The 18,009-nt window shown below is 42.3% G+C and overlaps 1 protein-coding gene across 2 annotated transcripts in view; it reads right to left on the bottom strand.

The window, feature by feature from the left end:
* The window catches only part of LOC115143328 (protein kinase C delta type-like), a 35,802-nt gene that overhangs the window by 13,476 nt on the left and 4,317 nt on the right, over positions 1-18,009 (bottom strand). Inside the window, exons 1-2 of one of the 2 annotated variants that reach the window (XM_029683630.2) lie at positions 2,830-3,069; positions 576-708 (exon numbers count right to left, since the gene is read on the bottom strand). In XM_029683630.2, coding sequence (XP_029539490.1) covers positions 576-684 — 109 coding nt within the window. In that variant the 5' untranslated portion in view covers positions 685-708; positions 2,830-3,069. Of the gene's footprint in view, positions 1-575; positions 709-2,829; positions 3,070-18,009 lie in introns of those variants that run through there. The other variant, XM_029683629.2, reaches the window with a different exon arrangement.

The raw sequence follows: 18,009 nt of genomic DNA, 5'->3' as shown, positions 1-18,009 counted from the left end.
TTTGGGGTATCTGTACAAAACTATTTATATTTTTGACCATTTTTACTTCATTACATTCCTAAAGAAAATAATGTAATGTACTTTTACTTCCTTACATTTTCCCTGACACCCAAAGGTATTTTTATGCTTAGCAGGACAGGAAAATTGTCCAATTCACACACTTATCAAGAGAACATCACTGGTCATCCCTACTGCCTCTGATCTGCCGGACTCACTAAACACACATGCTTTGTTTGTAAATGATGTCTGAGTGTTGGAGTGTGCCCCTGGCTATCCGTAAATGTAGAAAAACAAGAAAATGGTATCTTTTGGTTTGCTTAATATAAGGAATTTGAAATCATTTATACTTTTATTTCTAATACTTAAGTATATTTTAGCAATAACATTTACTTTTGATACTTGAGGATATTTAAAACCAAATACTTTTAGACTTTTACTCAAGTAGTACTTTAGTTGGTGGCTTTCACATTTACTTGAGTCATTTTCTATTAAGGTATCTTTACTTTTACTCAAGTATGACAATTGGGTACTTTTTCCCCACCACTGAGTAGTACCCAATGGGTAATGCTACTGACCAGTGCTGAGGGACTCCTTCATCTTAATTGCACAGAAGGGAGCGTCAGTCAGGGGTGGCAAGACACCCACATCAAACGCATTAAAGGCGATGCGTAAGAAGGGAGACATGGTGACCACTCATCCAGCAGCCTCCTGTAAAACATAGACACAGTCAGGATTAGAATGATGAAATACAGACATAAAGTCACACAGCACTCTTACACAGCACATATCCTGAAAACAAGAAGTAGACACAGCTGTGGGCAGCGATTGCCAAAGAGACAGGAAATACAGAGGAAGTGGAAGCTACCCACTGTCACGCGCCACGCTAATGCTGAAATAAAGCCCTTCATTAAAACATCACAGAGGGAAGAGAGACTGTTGTGAAAGACTCCAAAGAAAATCCCTCTCCTGTTCCGCAAACTGTGTGAGAGAGTGAGAGCAATACAAGCCAGCGAGAGAAAAATGAGAAAATCAGACAGAAATCAATGGGATCAGATTCACACGACATATTAATTCCCTGAGAGGGAGTGTTCTAAATCTGGTGCGCTGGCATTTCCTTCCCCTCCACTAATAGTGTCCATCCACCCTGCTCCTTCACATGCGTTTGATTTTCTGGCTGATATAGACAGACACGGATCAGGCCATTGAGATGCAGTCCTAGGGGTCCTTCCCTGGGTAATGAGGCCAACCAGATCCCTACTCCTGCAAGAGCCTTCCATATCTGACCCAAAAAGGTTGAGGTGGGTTTTGCTGATATGGTGATATAGAACCCCTACCGGAGGAGAGACCAGGAGCATCATAGAGGAGAGGAAACAACACCGTGATGAGGTCTGTGAGCTCTCAGAACTGAGTGTTAGCACAGCTGACTGGATATGCAGCCATGGCACGCTTTTTGTGACCTTGACGTTGTTACGAACCACAAAAGGCCTGACAATGTTGCTCATATGCCCCCAAAGCTACACTAACTACTAATTGTGCCCTGCGATAAAATCAGGGAGGGGACTGTGGATCTGTTTCCGACCATTAGTAGGTTAGTCACATGCGATGTCTCAGACAGCACTGGCCCAATTTTAGAATTACAATAGTTTGGGGGTGCTTATATATTTGTCCTGTTACACACAAGTGTTTTTTTTGCATATCCCAACTCGCCCTGAGACAACCGCAGGGAGAGGGGTCATGGTCAGGGGTCACCATTGTACAGCGCCCCTGGAGCAATTTGCCTTGCCCAAGAGCACAGCAACAGATTATTTTCACTTTGTCAGCTCTAGTATTGAAACCAGCAACATTTCAGTTACTGGCCCAACGCTCTAACCGAGGCTACCTGCTGGTCAGAATTTGACAAAACTTGGGTGAACGATGAGTCTTGCCATAGAGATCCAGCATTTACAACATTACAATGATTGGCTCAAGACGGGAGCTATAGTACTTTCGATTGGCCCAACGGGGGGGAGACATGCCTTGTTTTCATATGACAGGCTGCACACCTTCAAAGGATCCATAACTTTGGCTGAATTCATGTGAACTGGTAAGTCCAGTAAGACTGCTCACTCAGCTTACTGCTCCCAACAATTTCAAAATGTGACAGCCGTCCTCTTCAGTTGCTTTTTAAAGAATTTCATGTAGTTTCTGGGATTATGACACCTCTTGTTCTTCCACTAGATTTTGTGGAATCCATGTCTTGCATAATGCAACAGGACCAATGGACAGTGAGTGGTGAACTACCTTCTTATATCAGAAAGGCTAATTCAGAACAAACAATTAGAGGAGCAGAGCTACAAATGGTATGAGTTAGCATGCCAAAGAGGGAGGCAGAATTAGCCTGCATCATAATCCCCCAAGCAGCCATGAAATCCCACAGAATTCCTTCAGGAATTTCCACACAGTGGTTTTCTTATGAGCTTTGTGTCATAACTACCCTACTTTCCTCTTTTTGAGTCTTTGTGAGCATAATCATGTGGATTAACAAACAGTATTTTCAGAGAAGTACTACTCCCTTGTAACCCAACTAAGGATACATCTCATGACTCAAGCCACTTGGCTGTCCTGTGGCTGTTCATATCAAAGCTCTATAGTGTTACAACAGTGTAGTACTCTGTGTACATGTGATATTAGCAAAGGATATGATATTATCCTTTAACTCCTCAGCAAGCAGTGTATGTATGCACTGCCAATGTGCTGCCATAGTGGTACAGAATGCCCTTGGGTGTAAAAAGTTCAATCAACGGACACGGCTTTGTTTTCATGCTCATTTTCACGATTTCATGTCATTACCTGGGTTAGCTAGGTAGTCTAGAACACCTTGTGGCTTTCAGCTCACGACGACTGGTAGATGTGACTTCATTAAAATGAACTGGTCCATGTTTGTAGACTGGTTTTCCTCCAATACCATTCTATGTAGGGTTACTGTCTGAGCTGGTTTAATTCTAAATCGATTAACATGTCCACACTGTCTGGCTTGGATCTGGTTTCTCTGTAGTTTGAGCAGCCTGAAGTCAAGAGGTTTTGAGTGAAACTTCCCCTGTCTTCCTTCGCATGCACACAGCTTCAGGAAGTAGACTTTGGAATCAACCTGGCAACCAGTCGAAAATCAACTATAGACTCAGTGCCAGCGGTCAAACCGCTCACAGTAATACATTGCAAAACACTGTCAAATACCAGCATACACATAGCAATTTAATTTGCGCTCTATTGTAGACAGGCAGCCATATACCTACACATACAGTGCTGTAAAAGAGAGCCGTGTGGAGCATTTGTAAATGCATCTGGGGAGAGAGTGGGCAGAGAAAATAGGAGAAGAGAAGGGAAAGAGGGAGATGGAGGAGCAGCATACTATAGGCAGGGTAGTTGTCATTTGTAAAAATTAAACATGACCAACATGCAGACTATGGACCTCGAGTGGGGAGTCAGAGACATGCACTTGGACAGACCACTGATAGAATAGGTTTCTGTGTGTTGAAGTCCTCAGTTGTGCTATTTAGATTAGGCTCTCATGTAAATATTACACTTGTGTGCTGGAATTAAAAGGGCCAGAGAAAGCATAACTATACAACTGGAATGTCACATTTTAGGTTTGTGTTAATAATATAGTAGCTACGTGTGGTATGTCTTTATGGATGACACACAGTAACATGCAGACACAAGGAACGCTGAAAGTACACCAATGAGGAAGGAGTAGTTGCTGGAACAAGACGGGAAACTATTAGGCCTGGGGGACATACATTTCCAGTCAAATGTCACCATATACATCACCAAGGAATATGCTAATTAAACAGTTGTGACCTTCAAGGAAGTGATACTTAGTGTAATGAATACTTAGGTGGGACGTTTACTGGAATGTCTAGTTATGGTCTAGTTATATGTAACTATATACAGTAAATCCCTATGTAGGGTATATTAACTCTTCAGAGGACATGGTTGAAGGAGGAACATTTCTTGGAACCAGACTAGTGTGAGATAACGATTAGTCATACAGTACATCTGAGGTCATCTCAATATTCTCCACCAAGTATATAGGACTCCTGAAGACAAGTGAAACTTCCAGTGAATAGAACTGACTGAAAGAAGTGATTAGTTCCCATGTGACCACTTCTTGGTCTCTTTCACAATCTCATTCTACTACTCCTTCAGTTCATTCTAAAAACAAATGATATAAACAGCAGCATGAGCAGAGACATAGCCACGATTATGTCTGGCTTTGGCGGTATACCGTTTAAGCGGTATACTGGGATATTTTTGAAATACTCAAGAATTTGAATTTTTATTAGGATCCCCATTAGCTAATGCCATAACGTTAGCTGATCTTCCCGGGGTCCAACCTCAATTACAGTTTTTGACAATTGCTTACACATGATTTCTGAAACTATGGCTCCTTTTCTCTAGACTCTACCCACAAAACCCCAAAACATACCCACCCACCCCTTGCAAAACCAAACACTTAATTCAAAACTATTTTAACTCTTCTCAAAACTCTACATACAAACCTTCAAATGATTAGCTCTTATACACGCCAACTACACACAGATGTGACACATGTAAAACACGATTTTGTGTCTTTTGCATGTTCAGTGGAGTCCACGGCAGTTTGTCATAGCACTCACATGTACACAAATATATACAGTATTTAAGCATATTCAGTATATATTTACACTATAAACAGAAATGCAAGGGGGGAAAAATGTAATGTATTTCTTTCTCAGAACATTGTATTTTCATCCAGATTTCAGGATGAACAGTAACAGACAAACAAATAGGATTGCTACTATAAAGAAAAAACCCAATTAGGGTGCATCCTGTCTCCTATTTGGGTCTGGCCACAGCACCTCAACATCCCAAGCGATGTTCTCTCTGGCTGAACAGTGAGGGAAGTAGAGTCTGGAGTGGCGTATCCAGCCCTGGCACGGCCCCCTCGTCTATGTCACCACAGGCCTCCTCCTGGTCCTCGTCCCCCTCTCTCTCCTTCTCCTCGAAATCTCTCTCAAAAATTGGCCTCCATTGTTCTCCAAACCAAGAAAGCCAACCTGAAGTCTATTTATAGTGCTCAAGCTCTGATTTCTATGTGAAGACACCTAGCTATAAGTGTTTTCACACGTGAGCACTGGGTGTAGGTAATCGGTAAAGGAGTGTGGCGTTTTGAATGGCAGTGTTTTCAAAACGAAAAACAAGACCTGTTAGTTTTGAATGTTTAATGTAGAGAACTGTGTTTAGTGTTCTGCCCAAAGTGTGTTTTACAATTACAAACAGAGTGTGAAGCAGATAATGTGCTTGCAGTTTTGCAGACTTGTTCTGAAGATTAGGTACACGAGTTAATGGTTTTACTGAGTGTGCCTCAAGTACCACCTTTAGTGTGTAAGCGATTGTAAAGAAAAAATGTTAAACTATAATAAGACATTACAATTACAAATGAAGACTTTGCAAATTTGACAAGTAGACAATACAGACAATTAAAATACCTGACAGGAAACACATTTAACATTCAGTTGATACTTTCTATTTCCTGTCCAGTCATATGGTCTTTCACATTAGATGTTCTTTGATTTTTTTCTTTAAGGTAGATTTACTTTTTTCCTGAGAAAGTTGGATTGGTAAAGAGTTCGTCAGCTATGGCTCTATATAAAACTTTAGATTTAAGGCAATTTGTCCTTGCCTTGGGTTGTGCTATATGCCCTGAATTTACCTGTCTGGTTTGATGGTTATGCATGTTGCTAGTATGTACCAACTGGCCTGAAAATACCATCATTTCTGGGGGGAGGTGCGCTACACCAGGGGTTCCCAAACTTTTGGGGGCTGGCTCGGGGACCCTTTTGTGATAATTAATTTATAGTTTATAGCAGTTTTACCATCTAAGATGTGTGAAATATGCATTTGGTTTGTTCATTTGCTAGCAACATGTAAGTAGCTAGCTTGCAAGAGCAAGCTTCTTGGTTACAGCAGAGACAAAAGATCCCCTCCTGGTTCAGGATCCCTGCTGCCTAAATGTGTTTTGTGCGTGCAGCAAGCTGTGAGTAGCCTTTTAAAATAGTAGTATAACTTTATGAGCTGGGTTGTCTGCCCTTGCAATTAGCATTTAGCTAGGGTCTGCTATGGGACTTCACTAGTAATTTGTTAGCATTTTACCCCCTCACCATAGCAACAAAAACAGTTTGGAATTAAATGGCACCCCTTTTGTGCACTTCCAGTAATACTGTATACGCCGGTATGGTACAGCAACGACATGAAAATCTGGATACCACCAAACCCCTCTGGCTACATCTTCATAAAGATATCTTTAGATAAGGGATATACATGTATAGAGAGATAGGCATGCAGCAGAGAGACATCATTAGAGAGGGAGGGAGTGGCCACAGGGCCCTGCCCAAACAGGGCAGACAGGTTTAGGCCGAGAGCTTCGTTTTGGCTACATTATCACTATTATGAGTTGCCCTACTCTTCTTTCTATGGGAAAGGGACAATGACAATGACATAGTATTAATTCCAAAGGTTAGTAAAGTAACCTTTGCCTGCTCACAGTCGGTTAAAATCACATGATGCACACCTGATTATGTCATCAGTGTCTCTGGATGATGTCATCGGAAACATCTTTTGGATTACAAAACATATGTTGATGTTGGGTTGGTGGCTGGAGATGATGAATTTGATGTTGAAAAAAGTGACATTTCCCTTTAAGAGTGGAGGAGATTTAGACAAAAGGAGGTCCATGAGAACTTCAGATGATCTTTAAAGGGTTGATAAGGTGAACAGCCGAGGGAATTTAACAATTGGTTCTGATGATAGGGACCAGAGGGCAGATAGACAAGAGAAGATTTCCTCACCGATACCACAAAGTGCTTTGGCCATAAAGCCTGATATAATATTAATGTATAGAATACTCTCACGAGAGGTATAGGCTATTCCAAAGCTTCTTTAAAAACACGCTAGACCAGAAACTACATTTCTGTTTTTATTACATGGATACAAGTGAAAAGTGAGGTGGGCGGAAAGACTATTTTAATTACTCCAACCAAATATTTACCATTGTTTTTCGAATGTTATTACACATATTCTAATTGGATGCTATGGGAGATGGTTGTCGGGATGATAGGTTTGGACAGGTGTTCCTGGTTTTCTAGTCATGCCCTGTGGATGCAGTGCTGGGATTGGTCCGAGAGAAAACCAGGAAGCATTTCTGAAAATGACCCATTCCCACAACACATACAGCAATCTGTTTTTGGACAAATGGGTGGAACCAAACAGCTTTGACCATATGGTCTTTGTTACTGTAGACAGAGATATAGAAAATATGAAAATGCCTACCAAACACAGTCCCGCTCACACATACTGTACTTCGTCTGCTGCTGGGATAGCTCAGGGTCTGTGTCTGTCTGTCCATTAATCAAAGTGCCTTGGTGTGATCTCTCTGTTCAACAGGGGAGGCTCCCCAGAGGAAAGGGAGGACCATCCTCCTCAGTGAATTTCATAAAAACTTTACTTGTAAAACACTTAACAAGTTATCTTTTAGATAAAACTATACTAAATATAATCATGTCACCAAATAACTTGTTTACACACACTATTTTGCAAAGACTGTCCACAGTAGCCTCAAGAGCACTGTAGGGTAGCACCACGGTGTAGCCGGAGGCCAGCTAGCGTCAGTCCTCCTCTGGGTACATTGACTTCAATAAAACAAATCTAGGAGGCTCATGGTTCTCACCCCCTTACACAGACGTACACAGTAATTATGTCAACTTCCGGAGGACGTCCTCCAGCCTATCAGAGCTCTTGTAGCATGAACTGACATGTTGTCCACCCAATCAAAGGATCAGAAAATACATTTTCATCTGTAACACACAGCTGATGTGTTGTGCATTGAAGTCCACAAGCGAAGGGAAGAGAAGGAATACAACGTGGCTGTTATGAGAATGAACTCTGTTTACGCGTGATCAGGGATGTATTCATTCCATTGATTCTGTTGAAAAATGTTTGTCAAACGGAACAAAACGGGGATAAACATACCTGAATTTGTCCAAAAGAAACTTGTTTGCAACTGTTGGACTAATAATTACACCCTATATCAGCTAGATGCAGGCAAGAGTGTGCAAGGCGGTATTGAATGTCACTGTCACCTCAAATTTGTCTCTTCACCAGTGTGCACCTGTTCTAAACTTTGATTCATAGGCTAGGTTGTAGCAACCTCATGATGTGTATAAGAATTTTTTTTGTATCATGTAGTAGCCTAAACCTATCGCTGGTACATTGAACTGGGTGAATATTAATGAGAGTCATCCAATATACTGTAATAGAAATAAGGCCATGGTCATTAAAAAAAAAAAGATTTAAAAAAGTCCTCCCTCTTCTTAAAACGGCACCGACTGCCACTGCTGTTCAACCAAAGAATATAGATCCGTCTGAATCGGTCTGGGTTCACAGTGAGTGTGTACAGTATGTGCACAGGTTCCATCACAAATGAACGCACACCCAACACGGAAATATTACATAAACCCGGTTGGTGCACAATATTGAGAATCAATCTTACACAAACCATTTTCCAAGCAGTGGGATTCCTCTAGCACGATAAATGTGTGATTAAAACCCAAGCCAAGCTCAGTTCAGTCCAAACAGCAGTGTCACTGAGTGTAAAAGACTCTGTGCTTTTGAACAAGTTCGCCTTTCCTAAACCCAGAGGGCCAGAGTGACTGTAACTTGAGATGTGAAAGACAGAAGAGAGCGAGAGAAACGTATCCAGCCAGAGAACAAGGAGGGCCTATAAACCAGGGCCAGGCTCAGCCCGAGCAATTAGAGCTAAGCAAACAACCTCCACAGGACAATAATGAACCTGAACAAGCATCGCCTGTGGCAGCCTGGACTAGATTACAGATACAGCTAACAACATGGCGTGTGTGTGTGTGTGTGTGTGTGTGTGTCAACTCAAAGAAGGTTTCTACTGAAGTTATTGCTCATTGTGAGAACTGCAATGGCAATTTGGAATGCGGAAAAAAAATGGCGTCACAGAGTGTAATTTACTACTGTTTGTCTGTTAATGCGTCATCTCTTTATCTGTTAATATGGTTAAACTGTATGGCAGCTGCTTGTGCTAGATAACCATACCGCCTTACACACAAGTAGAGCTGGCATAAATATACCTGTCAATTCTCTGTGAATGAATCTGACCATCCACAAAAGCTTTCCACTAGCTTTGACTACTTCTGACCGTTTTAGCTGAACATTTTTTTTGATTCAACCATACACAAGACGTACAGTTGAAGTTGGAAATGTACATACTGAGTTTAAATGTATTTGGCTAAGGTGTATCACAATTCCTGACATCTAATCCTAGAAAATAAATCCCTGTCTTAGGATCATTTTAAGAATGTGAAATGTCAGAATAATAGTACAGAGAATGATTTATTTCAGCTTTTATTTCTTTCATTATATTCCCAGTGGGTCAGAAGTTTACATACACTCAATTAGTATTTGGTAGCATTGCCCTTAAATTATTTAACTTGGGTCAAACATTTTGGGTAGTCTTCCACAAGCTTCCCACAATAAGTTGGGGGAATTGTGGCCCATTCCTCCTGACAGGCTGGTGTAACTGAGTCAGGTTTGTAGGCCTCCTTGCTCGCACATGCTTTTTCAGTTCTGCCCACACATTTTCTATAGGGTTGAGGTCAGGGCTTTGTGATGGCCAATCCAATACCTTGACTTTGTTGTCCTTAAGCCATTTTGCCACAACTTTGGAAGTATGCTTGGGGTAATTGTCCATTTGGAAGACCCCATTTGCGAACAAGCTTTAACTTCCTGACTGATGTCTTGAGATGTTGCTTCAATATATCCCCATAATTTTCCTACCTCATGATGCCATCTATTTTGTAAAGTGCACCAGTCCCACCTGCAGCAAAGCACCCATACAACATGATACAACATGAACGAACGGCACCTCAGTACCTCCAGGCTCTGATCAGGCCCTACACCCAAACAAGGGCACTGCGTTCATCCACCTCTGGCCTGCTCGCCTCCCTACCACTGAGGAAGTACAGTTCCCGCTCAGCCCAGTCAAAACTGTTCGCTGCTCTGGCCCCCCAATGGTGGAACAAACTCCCTCACGACGCCAGGACAGCGGAGTCAATCACCACCTTCCGGAGACACCTGAAACCCCACCTCTTTAAGGAATACCTAGGATAGGATAAAGTAATCCCTCTCACCCCCCCTCCCCCTTAAAAGATTTAGATGCACTACTGTTCCACTGGATGTCATAAGGTGAATGCACCAATTTGTAAGTCGCTCTGGATAAGAGCGTCTGCTAAATGACCTAAATGTCTAAATGTCTAAATGATGCTGCCACACCCGTTCTTCACGGTTGGTATGGTGTTCTTCGGCTTGCAAGCCTCCCCCTTTTCCCTCTAAACATAATGTAGGTCATTATGGCCAAACAGTTCTATTTTTGTTTCCTCAGACCAGAGAACATTTCTACAAAAAGTACAATCTTTGTCCCCATGTGCAGTTGAAAACCGTAGTCTGGCTTTTTTAATGGTGGTTTTGGAGAAGTGGCTTCTTCCTTGCTGAATGGCCTTACAGGTTATGTCGATATAGGACTCGTCTTACTGTGGATATAGATAGTTTTATACAAATTTTCACAAGGTCCTTTGCTGTTATTCTGGGATTGATTTGCACTTTTCGCACCAAAGTACGTTCATCTCTAGGAGACAGAACGCATGTCCTTCCTGAGCGGTATGACGACTGCGTGGTCCCATGGTGTTTATACTTGCGTACTATTGTTTGTACAGATGAATGTGGTACCTTCAGGTGTTTGGAAATTGCTCCCACGGATGAACCAGACTTGTTGAGGTCTACATGTTTTTCTGAGGTCTTGGCTGATTTATTTTGATTTTCCCATGATGTCAAGCAAAGAAGCACTGAGTTTGAAGGTAGGCCTTGAAATACATCCACAGTTACACCTCCAATTGACTCAACTTATGTCAATTAGCCTATCAGAAGCTTCTAAAGCCATGACATAATTTTCTGGAATTTTCCCAACTGTTAAAAAGGCACAGTCAACTTAGTGTATGTAAACTTTTGACCCACTGGAATTGTGATACAGTGATAAGTGAAATAATCTGTCTGTAAACAATTTTTTGTAAAAATGACTTGCCAAAAAGTAGATTTGCCAAAACTATAGTTTGTTAACAAGAACTTTGTGGAGTGGTTGAAAAACAAGTTTTAATGAATGCAACCTAAGTGTATGTAAACTTACAACTTCAACTGTATGTTGTGCATTAACTTCAACTATATGTGGCAGGGTCTACAGACAATCACATACTACAATAGGAAAACAAGCTATATCGCAGAATAGGGACGTCTTGCATCCAGATGAAATAAACACCTTCTTTGCCTGCTTTGAGGACAATACAGTGCCACCGATGCAGCCATCTACCAAGGACTGTGGGCTCTCCTTCTCTGTGGCCAACGTGGGTAAGACATTTAACACGTTAACCCTCACAATGCTGCTGGCCCAGATGGTATCCCTAGCCATGTCCTCAGAGCATGCGCAGACCAGCTGGCTGGTGGGTTTACGGACATATTCACCCCGCTACCATCCAGAAGGTGAGGTCAGTACAGGTGCATCAGAGCTGGGAAGAGAGACTGAAAAACAGCTTCAGACTGTTAAATAGCCATCACTAGCACATTAGAGCCTGCTGCTCACATGGAGACTTTGGCCACTTTAATAATGTTTATGCTGTATTCTATATGATCTATTGCGTCTTGGCCTATGCCACTGACATTGCTCATCCATATATGTATATATTTTTATTCCATTCCTTTACTAAGATTTGTGTGTATAAGGTAGTTGTTGTGGAATTGTTAGATATTACTTGTTAGATATTGCTGCACTGTCGGAGCTAGAAGCACAAGAACTTCGCTACACTCGTAATAAACATCTGCTGACCATATGTAGGTGACCAATAAAATTTGATATAGAGACATTATTGCATGGAACTCCATTCCATCTCATATTGCTCAATTGAACAGCAAACGTAGTAAAAAAATAAAATAAAAAAACCGAGAGCAACACCTCACGGCACAACATCTCTCCCTTATTTGACCTAGATATTTTGTGTGCTTGCATTGTAGGCTACATGTGCGTTTTGTCATTTTTGTTTAATTTATGTAGTTCTGTCCTTGAGCGGTTGTCTATTAATGTTCTGTATTATGTAATTCTGTACCATGTTTCATGTTTTGTGTTGGACCCCAGGAATAGTAGCTGCTGTTTTTACAACAGGTAATGGGGATCCTAATAAAATACCAAAAACATTGCCATGAATCAACATTTCTTAGATGTAGCTCTGTCGTAACCGGCCGCGACCGGGAGGTCCGTGGGGCGACATACAATTGGCCTAGCGTCGTCCGGGTTAGGGAGGGCTTGGTCGGTAGGGATGTCCTTGTCTCATCGCGCACCAACGACTCCTGTGGCGGGCCGGGCACAGTGCGCGCTAACCAAGGTTGCCAGGTGCACAGTGTTTCCTCCGACACATTGGTGCGGCTGGCTTCCGGGTTGGATCTGCGCTGTGTTAAGAAGCAGTGCGGCTTGGTTGGGTTGTGTATCGGAGAACGCATGACTTTCAACCTTCGTCTCTCCCGAGCCCGTACGGGAGTTGTAGCAATGAGACAAGATAGTAGCTACTACAACAATTGGACACCACAAAATTGGGGAGAAAAAGGGGTAAAAAAAAAAAATACAAATACATAAATAAAATAAAAATAAGGCAAGAAAGTATCAAGTATGATTTGACTACACCCTGTGAAATGAATAAACATGTTTCTACAAATGTACACAAAAGAAAGCATATCCCTTTATCATCCCCTATACCTTTGGGTATGACGGAGGTTGTTTCATGAACAATAGCACAGTAGGGACTGGACAGAGCCAATAAAAGCCTTCCTTTTCCTCCCTATCCGGGAATAATGTCTCAACTAGAGGTCGACCGATGAATCGGAATGGCCGATTAATTAGGGCCGATTTCAAGTTTTCATAACAATCGTAAATCGGTATTTTTGGACACCGATTAGGCTGATTATTTTTTTACACCATGATTTAATCTTTATTTAACTAGGCATGTCAGTTAAGAACACATTCTTATTTTTCTGCAGTCAGAATGCCAATTGCATGCGCCCCTCAACTTGAGACATCTGTGGCAATGTGTTGTGTGACAAAACTGCACATTATAGAGTGGCCTTTTGTCACCAGCACAAGGTGCAGTTGTGTAATGATCATGCTGTTTAATCAGCTACTTGATATGCCACACCATCAGGTGGATGGATTATCTTGACAAAGGATAAAATGCTCACTAACAGGGATGTAAAAAAATTTGCGCACAACATTTGAAATAAATAATATTTGAGTGCATATGGAACAATTCTGGGATCTTTTATTTCAGCTCATGTTGCGTTTATATTTTTGTTCAGTGTATGTTTGTAGTCATAGGTAACCAGAATGTGACTACAACTAAGTCTTTGAACACTGTGTTGTTAAAAACCCTTTGTTTTTAACCCTATCCAAAAACTCAACCCTTAACCTTCTAAATTCGACATTTGGAGCAATGGAAAGACACTGAGCAGGAGTCAACCCAGGGTGTCAGAAACACTTTGAAATTTGCTGTTTGGAGAAACATCTAATTCTGCAGTGAGACAGAGCTTGTTGCTTGATTACCACAAGCTGCAGACAGCACAGTGCAGTGGCCAGACTAGCAGGCAGATAATAGAGGTGTCTGAGAGTGACTGACTCCACTACACAGTACAGGGTGGGTAGGATAGAGAGAGAGCGAGAGAGGCTAAATGATGCAAGACGACAACATTGGGTGCTGCTAAACTGCTGTCATCCTGGGTGTGTGTGACAGAGAAAATGTGTTTAGAGAGTGTCACTAAGTAGCAGAATGTGTGAAAAACCAAACTCATCACCTATATAACTTCTAGGATAAATAATAGAGTATGGGAGAGTGTTGTAGATTCAGCCCAAGTACCCCTGTTTCTCTCCCACCCACTCTCGCTGTGTGTGTGTGTGTGTGTGTGTGTGATGCGCTGAGAGCCACGCCTGGCAGCAGGTGTGCTCAAAAATGAATAAATAATACAAGCCTGCCATGTAGCTTACACCACAACAGAGCAGACAACAAAGCATTAGTATCTAAACAAGGTCTGTGTGTGTTTCGTAATCGTGTCTGCACAGCAACTTCCCACTATTGCAATACTACATTATGGCTTACAGATTAAGCTTTTTGGTCAGACAAGCACAGAAATGGCAAGAGTATATTCTGAGTATATAAGAGTATATTCTGACCCACCAGAGTGGGTGTTTGTTGTGCTTCCCTGTGGATCAGTGCTGCATGGGGAAATCTTCACTGAGCAACTGTCATAACTGTCTCCTCACACCCGGATACAAAGCAGAGCAGACACCAGACCAGCCCACAGCCCACAGCCAATATTGACACACCTCTCAGCCTCCTTAGGCATCCAATGCATGTGTACAGTTACCCTTCCAGTCCTATTGTGTCCCATTTTTATTTATTTTTTCCCACCAGGTAGGCCAGATGAGAACAAGTTCTCATTTACAACTGTGACCTGGCCAAAATATAGCAAAGCAGTGCGACAAAACACAGAGTTACACATGGAATAAACATACATACAGTTAATAACACAATAGAAAAATCTGTATACAGTGTGTGCAAATGGAGTAAGGAGGTAAGGCAATAAATAGGCCATAGTGGCGAAGTAATTACAATTCAGCAATTAACACTGGAGTGATATATGTGCAGATGAGGATGTGCAAGTAGAAATACTGGTGTGCAAAAGAGCAGAAAAAACTAAAACAAATATTGGATGATGTAGGTAGTTGGTTGGATGGGCTATACAGCTGCAGCGATCGGTAAGCTGCTCTGATATCTGACGTTTTAAGTCAGTGAGTGAGATATAAGTCTCCAACTTCAGTGATTGTTGCAATTTGTTCTATTCATTGTGGCAGCAGAAAACTGGAAGGAAAGGAGGCCAAAGTAGGTGTTGGCTTTGGGGATAACCAGTGAAATATACCTGCTGGAGTGCGTGCTATGGGTGGATGTTGCTATGGTGACCAGTGAGCTGAGGTAAGGCGGCGCTTTACCTAGCAAAGACTTATGGTAAGAGGTGTTGAGAGTAGGTAACAATACATCTGCCATGCTGATCCTTCACACTGGGTCCCTCAGGGGTGTGTACTTAGACCCCTCCTGTATTCCCTGTTCACCTACGACTGCGTGGCCAAACAAGACTCCAACACCATCATTAAGTTTGCTGACGATCACAGACAACGATGAGACGGCCTATAGGGAGGAACTCAGAACTGGCAGTGTGATGCCAGGAAAACAACCTCTCCCTCAATGTGAGCAAGACAAAAGGAGCTGATCGTGGACTACAGGAAAAGGCGAGCCAAACAGGCCCCCATTAACATCTATGGGGCTGTAGTGGAGCGGGTCGAGAGTTTCAAGTTCCTTGGTGTCCACATCACCAACGAACTATCATGGTCCAAACATACCAAGACAGTCGTGAAGACGGCACGACAAAACCTTTTCCCCCTCAGGAGACTGAATAGATTTGGCATGGGTCCCCAGATCCTCAAAAGGTTCTACAGATGCACCATCGAGAGCATCCTGACCGGTTGCATCACCGCCTGGTATGGCAACTGCTCGGCATCTGACCGTAAGGCGCTACAGAGGGTAGCGCGAACAGCCCAGTACATCACTGGGGCCAAGCTTCCTGCCATCCAGGACCTATATAATAGGCGGTGTCAGAGAAAAGCCAATAAAATTGTCAGAGACTCCAGTTATAGACTGTTTCCTCTGCTACCGCACAGCAAGCGGTGTCCGGAGCGCCAAGTCTAGGATCAAAAGGCTCCTCAACAGCTTCTACACCCAAGCCATTAGACTGCTGAACAATTCATAAAAATCGCCACTGGACAATTTACATTGAGACCCCCCCGCCCTTGTACACTGCTGCTACTCGCTGTTTGTTTGTTACCTATGCATAGTCAGTTCACCCCCACCTACATGTACATATTACCTCAACTAGCCTGTACCCCTGCACACTGACTCGGTACCCCCTGTATAAAGCCTCATTATTGTTATTCTTATTGTGTTACTTTTTATTTTTGCCTACTTTGTAAATATTTTCTTCTTCTTGAACTACACTGTTGGTTAAGAGCCTGTAAGTAAGCATTTCACGGTAAGGTCTACACTTGTTCTATTCGGCGCATGTGGCAAATAAGGTTTGATTTGATGACACAGCAAAAACAGGTTTTTAGAAATGTTTGATATTTTTTATAATTACATAACTGAAATATTACATTTACATAAGTTTTCGGACCCTTTATTCAGTACTTTGTTGAAGCGTGTTTGGCAGGGTTTACAGCCTAGAGTCTTCTTGGGTATGATGCTACAAGCTTGGCACACCTGTATTTGGGGAGTTTCTCCCATTATCTCTGCAGATCTCTCAAGGTCTGTCATGTTGGATGGGGAGTGTTGCTGCACAGCTATTTTCAGGTCTCTCCAGAGACGTTCGACTGGGTTCAAGTCCGGGCTCCGGCTGGGCCACTCAAGGACATTGAGACTTGTCCCGAAGCCACTCCTGCTTTGTCTTGGCTGTGTGCTTAGGGTCGCTGTCCTGTTGGAAGGTGAACCATCGCCTCAGTCTGAGGTCCTGTGAGCTCTGGAGCAGGTTTTATTCAAGGATCTCTCTGTACTTTGCTCCGTTCATCTTTGCCTTGATCCTGACGAGTCTCCCAGTCCCTGAAAAACATCCCCACCGAATAATGGTGCCCCCACCATGCTTCATCGTAGGGATGGTGCCAGGTTTCCTCCGGACAGGACACTTGACATTCAGGCCAAAAAGTTCAATCTTGGTTTCATCAGACCAGAGAATCTTGTTTCTCATGGACTGAGAGTTCTTTAGGTGCCTTTTGGCAAACTCCAAGTGGGCTGTCATGGACCTTTTACGGAAGAGTGGCATCCATCTGGCCACTCTACCATACAGGCACCAGTCTAATGTCCACTGCTATTTTTTTCTAGGCCCAAGCAAGTCTCTTCTTCTTATTGATGTCCTTTAGTTGTGGTTTCTTTGCAGCAATTCAACCATGAAGGCTTGATTCACAGTCTCCTCTGAACAGTTGATGTTAAGGTGTGTCTATTACTTTTTTCACAGAGTTCATGTATGTGGGCTGCAACTTCTGAGGCTGGTAACGTTAATGAACTTATCTTCTGCAGCAGAGGTAACTCTGGGTCTTCCTTTCCTATGGTGGTCCTCATGAGAGCCGGTTTCATAATAGCGCTTGATAGTTTATTCAAGTGCAGTCGCAAAATCTTTCAAAGTTCTTAAAATGTTCCGTATTGACGGACCTTCATGTCTTAAAGTAATGATGGACTGTCGTTTCCCTTTGCTTATTTGAGCTGTTCTTGCTATAATATGGACTTGGTCTTTTACCAAATAGGGCTATCTTCTGTATACCAACCCTACCTTGTCACAACACAACTGATTGGCTCAAACGCATTAAGAAGGAAAGAAATCCCACATGTTAACTTAAGGCACACCTGTGAATTGAAATGCATTCCAGGTGACTTCCTCATAAAAGCTGGTTGAGAGAATGCCAAGAGTGTGCAAAGCTGTCATCAAGGCAATGGGTGGCTGCTTTGAAGAATCTAAAATATATCTTGCTTTTTTAAAACACTTTTTGCTTACTACATGATTCCATATGTTTCTACAATGTAGAAAATGGTTAAAAAATATATATATATAAAAAAAAATAGGAAATCCCTTGAATGGCACATTGACACACCCAAACACATTCACCATGTTCTGCAGCTACTCTTTCTTTTCTTTTTTAACTCTCCCTATTATCTATCCTGATGCCTTATCAGACACTTTATATTGCCTTCATGCACATACAGTTGGGCAAAAAGTATTTAGTCA

Source organism: Oncorhynchus nerka, linkage group LG15 (genome assembly GCF_034236695.1).
Source record: "Oncorhynchus nerka isolate Pitt River linkage group LG15, Oner_Uvic_2.0, whole genome shotgun sequence".
NCBI lineage: Eukaryota > Metazoa > Chordata > Actinopteri > Salmoniformes > Salmonidae > Oncorhynchus > Oncorhynchus nerka.
This window is presented reverse-complemented; position numbering and strand designations above follow the sequence as displayed.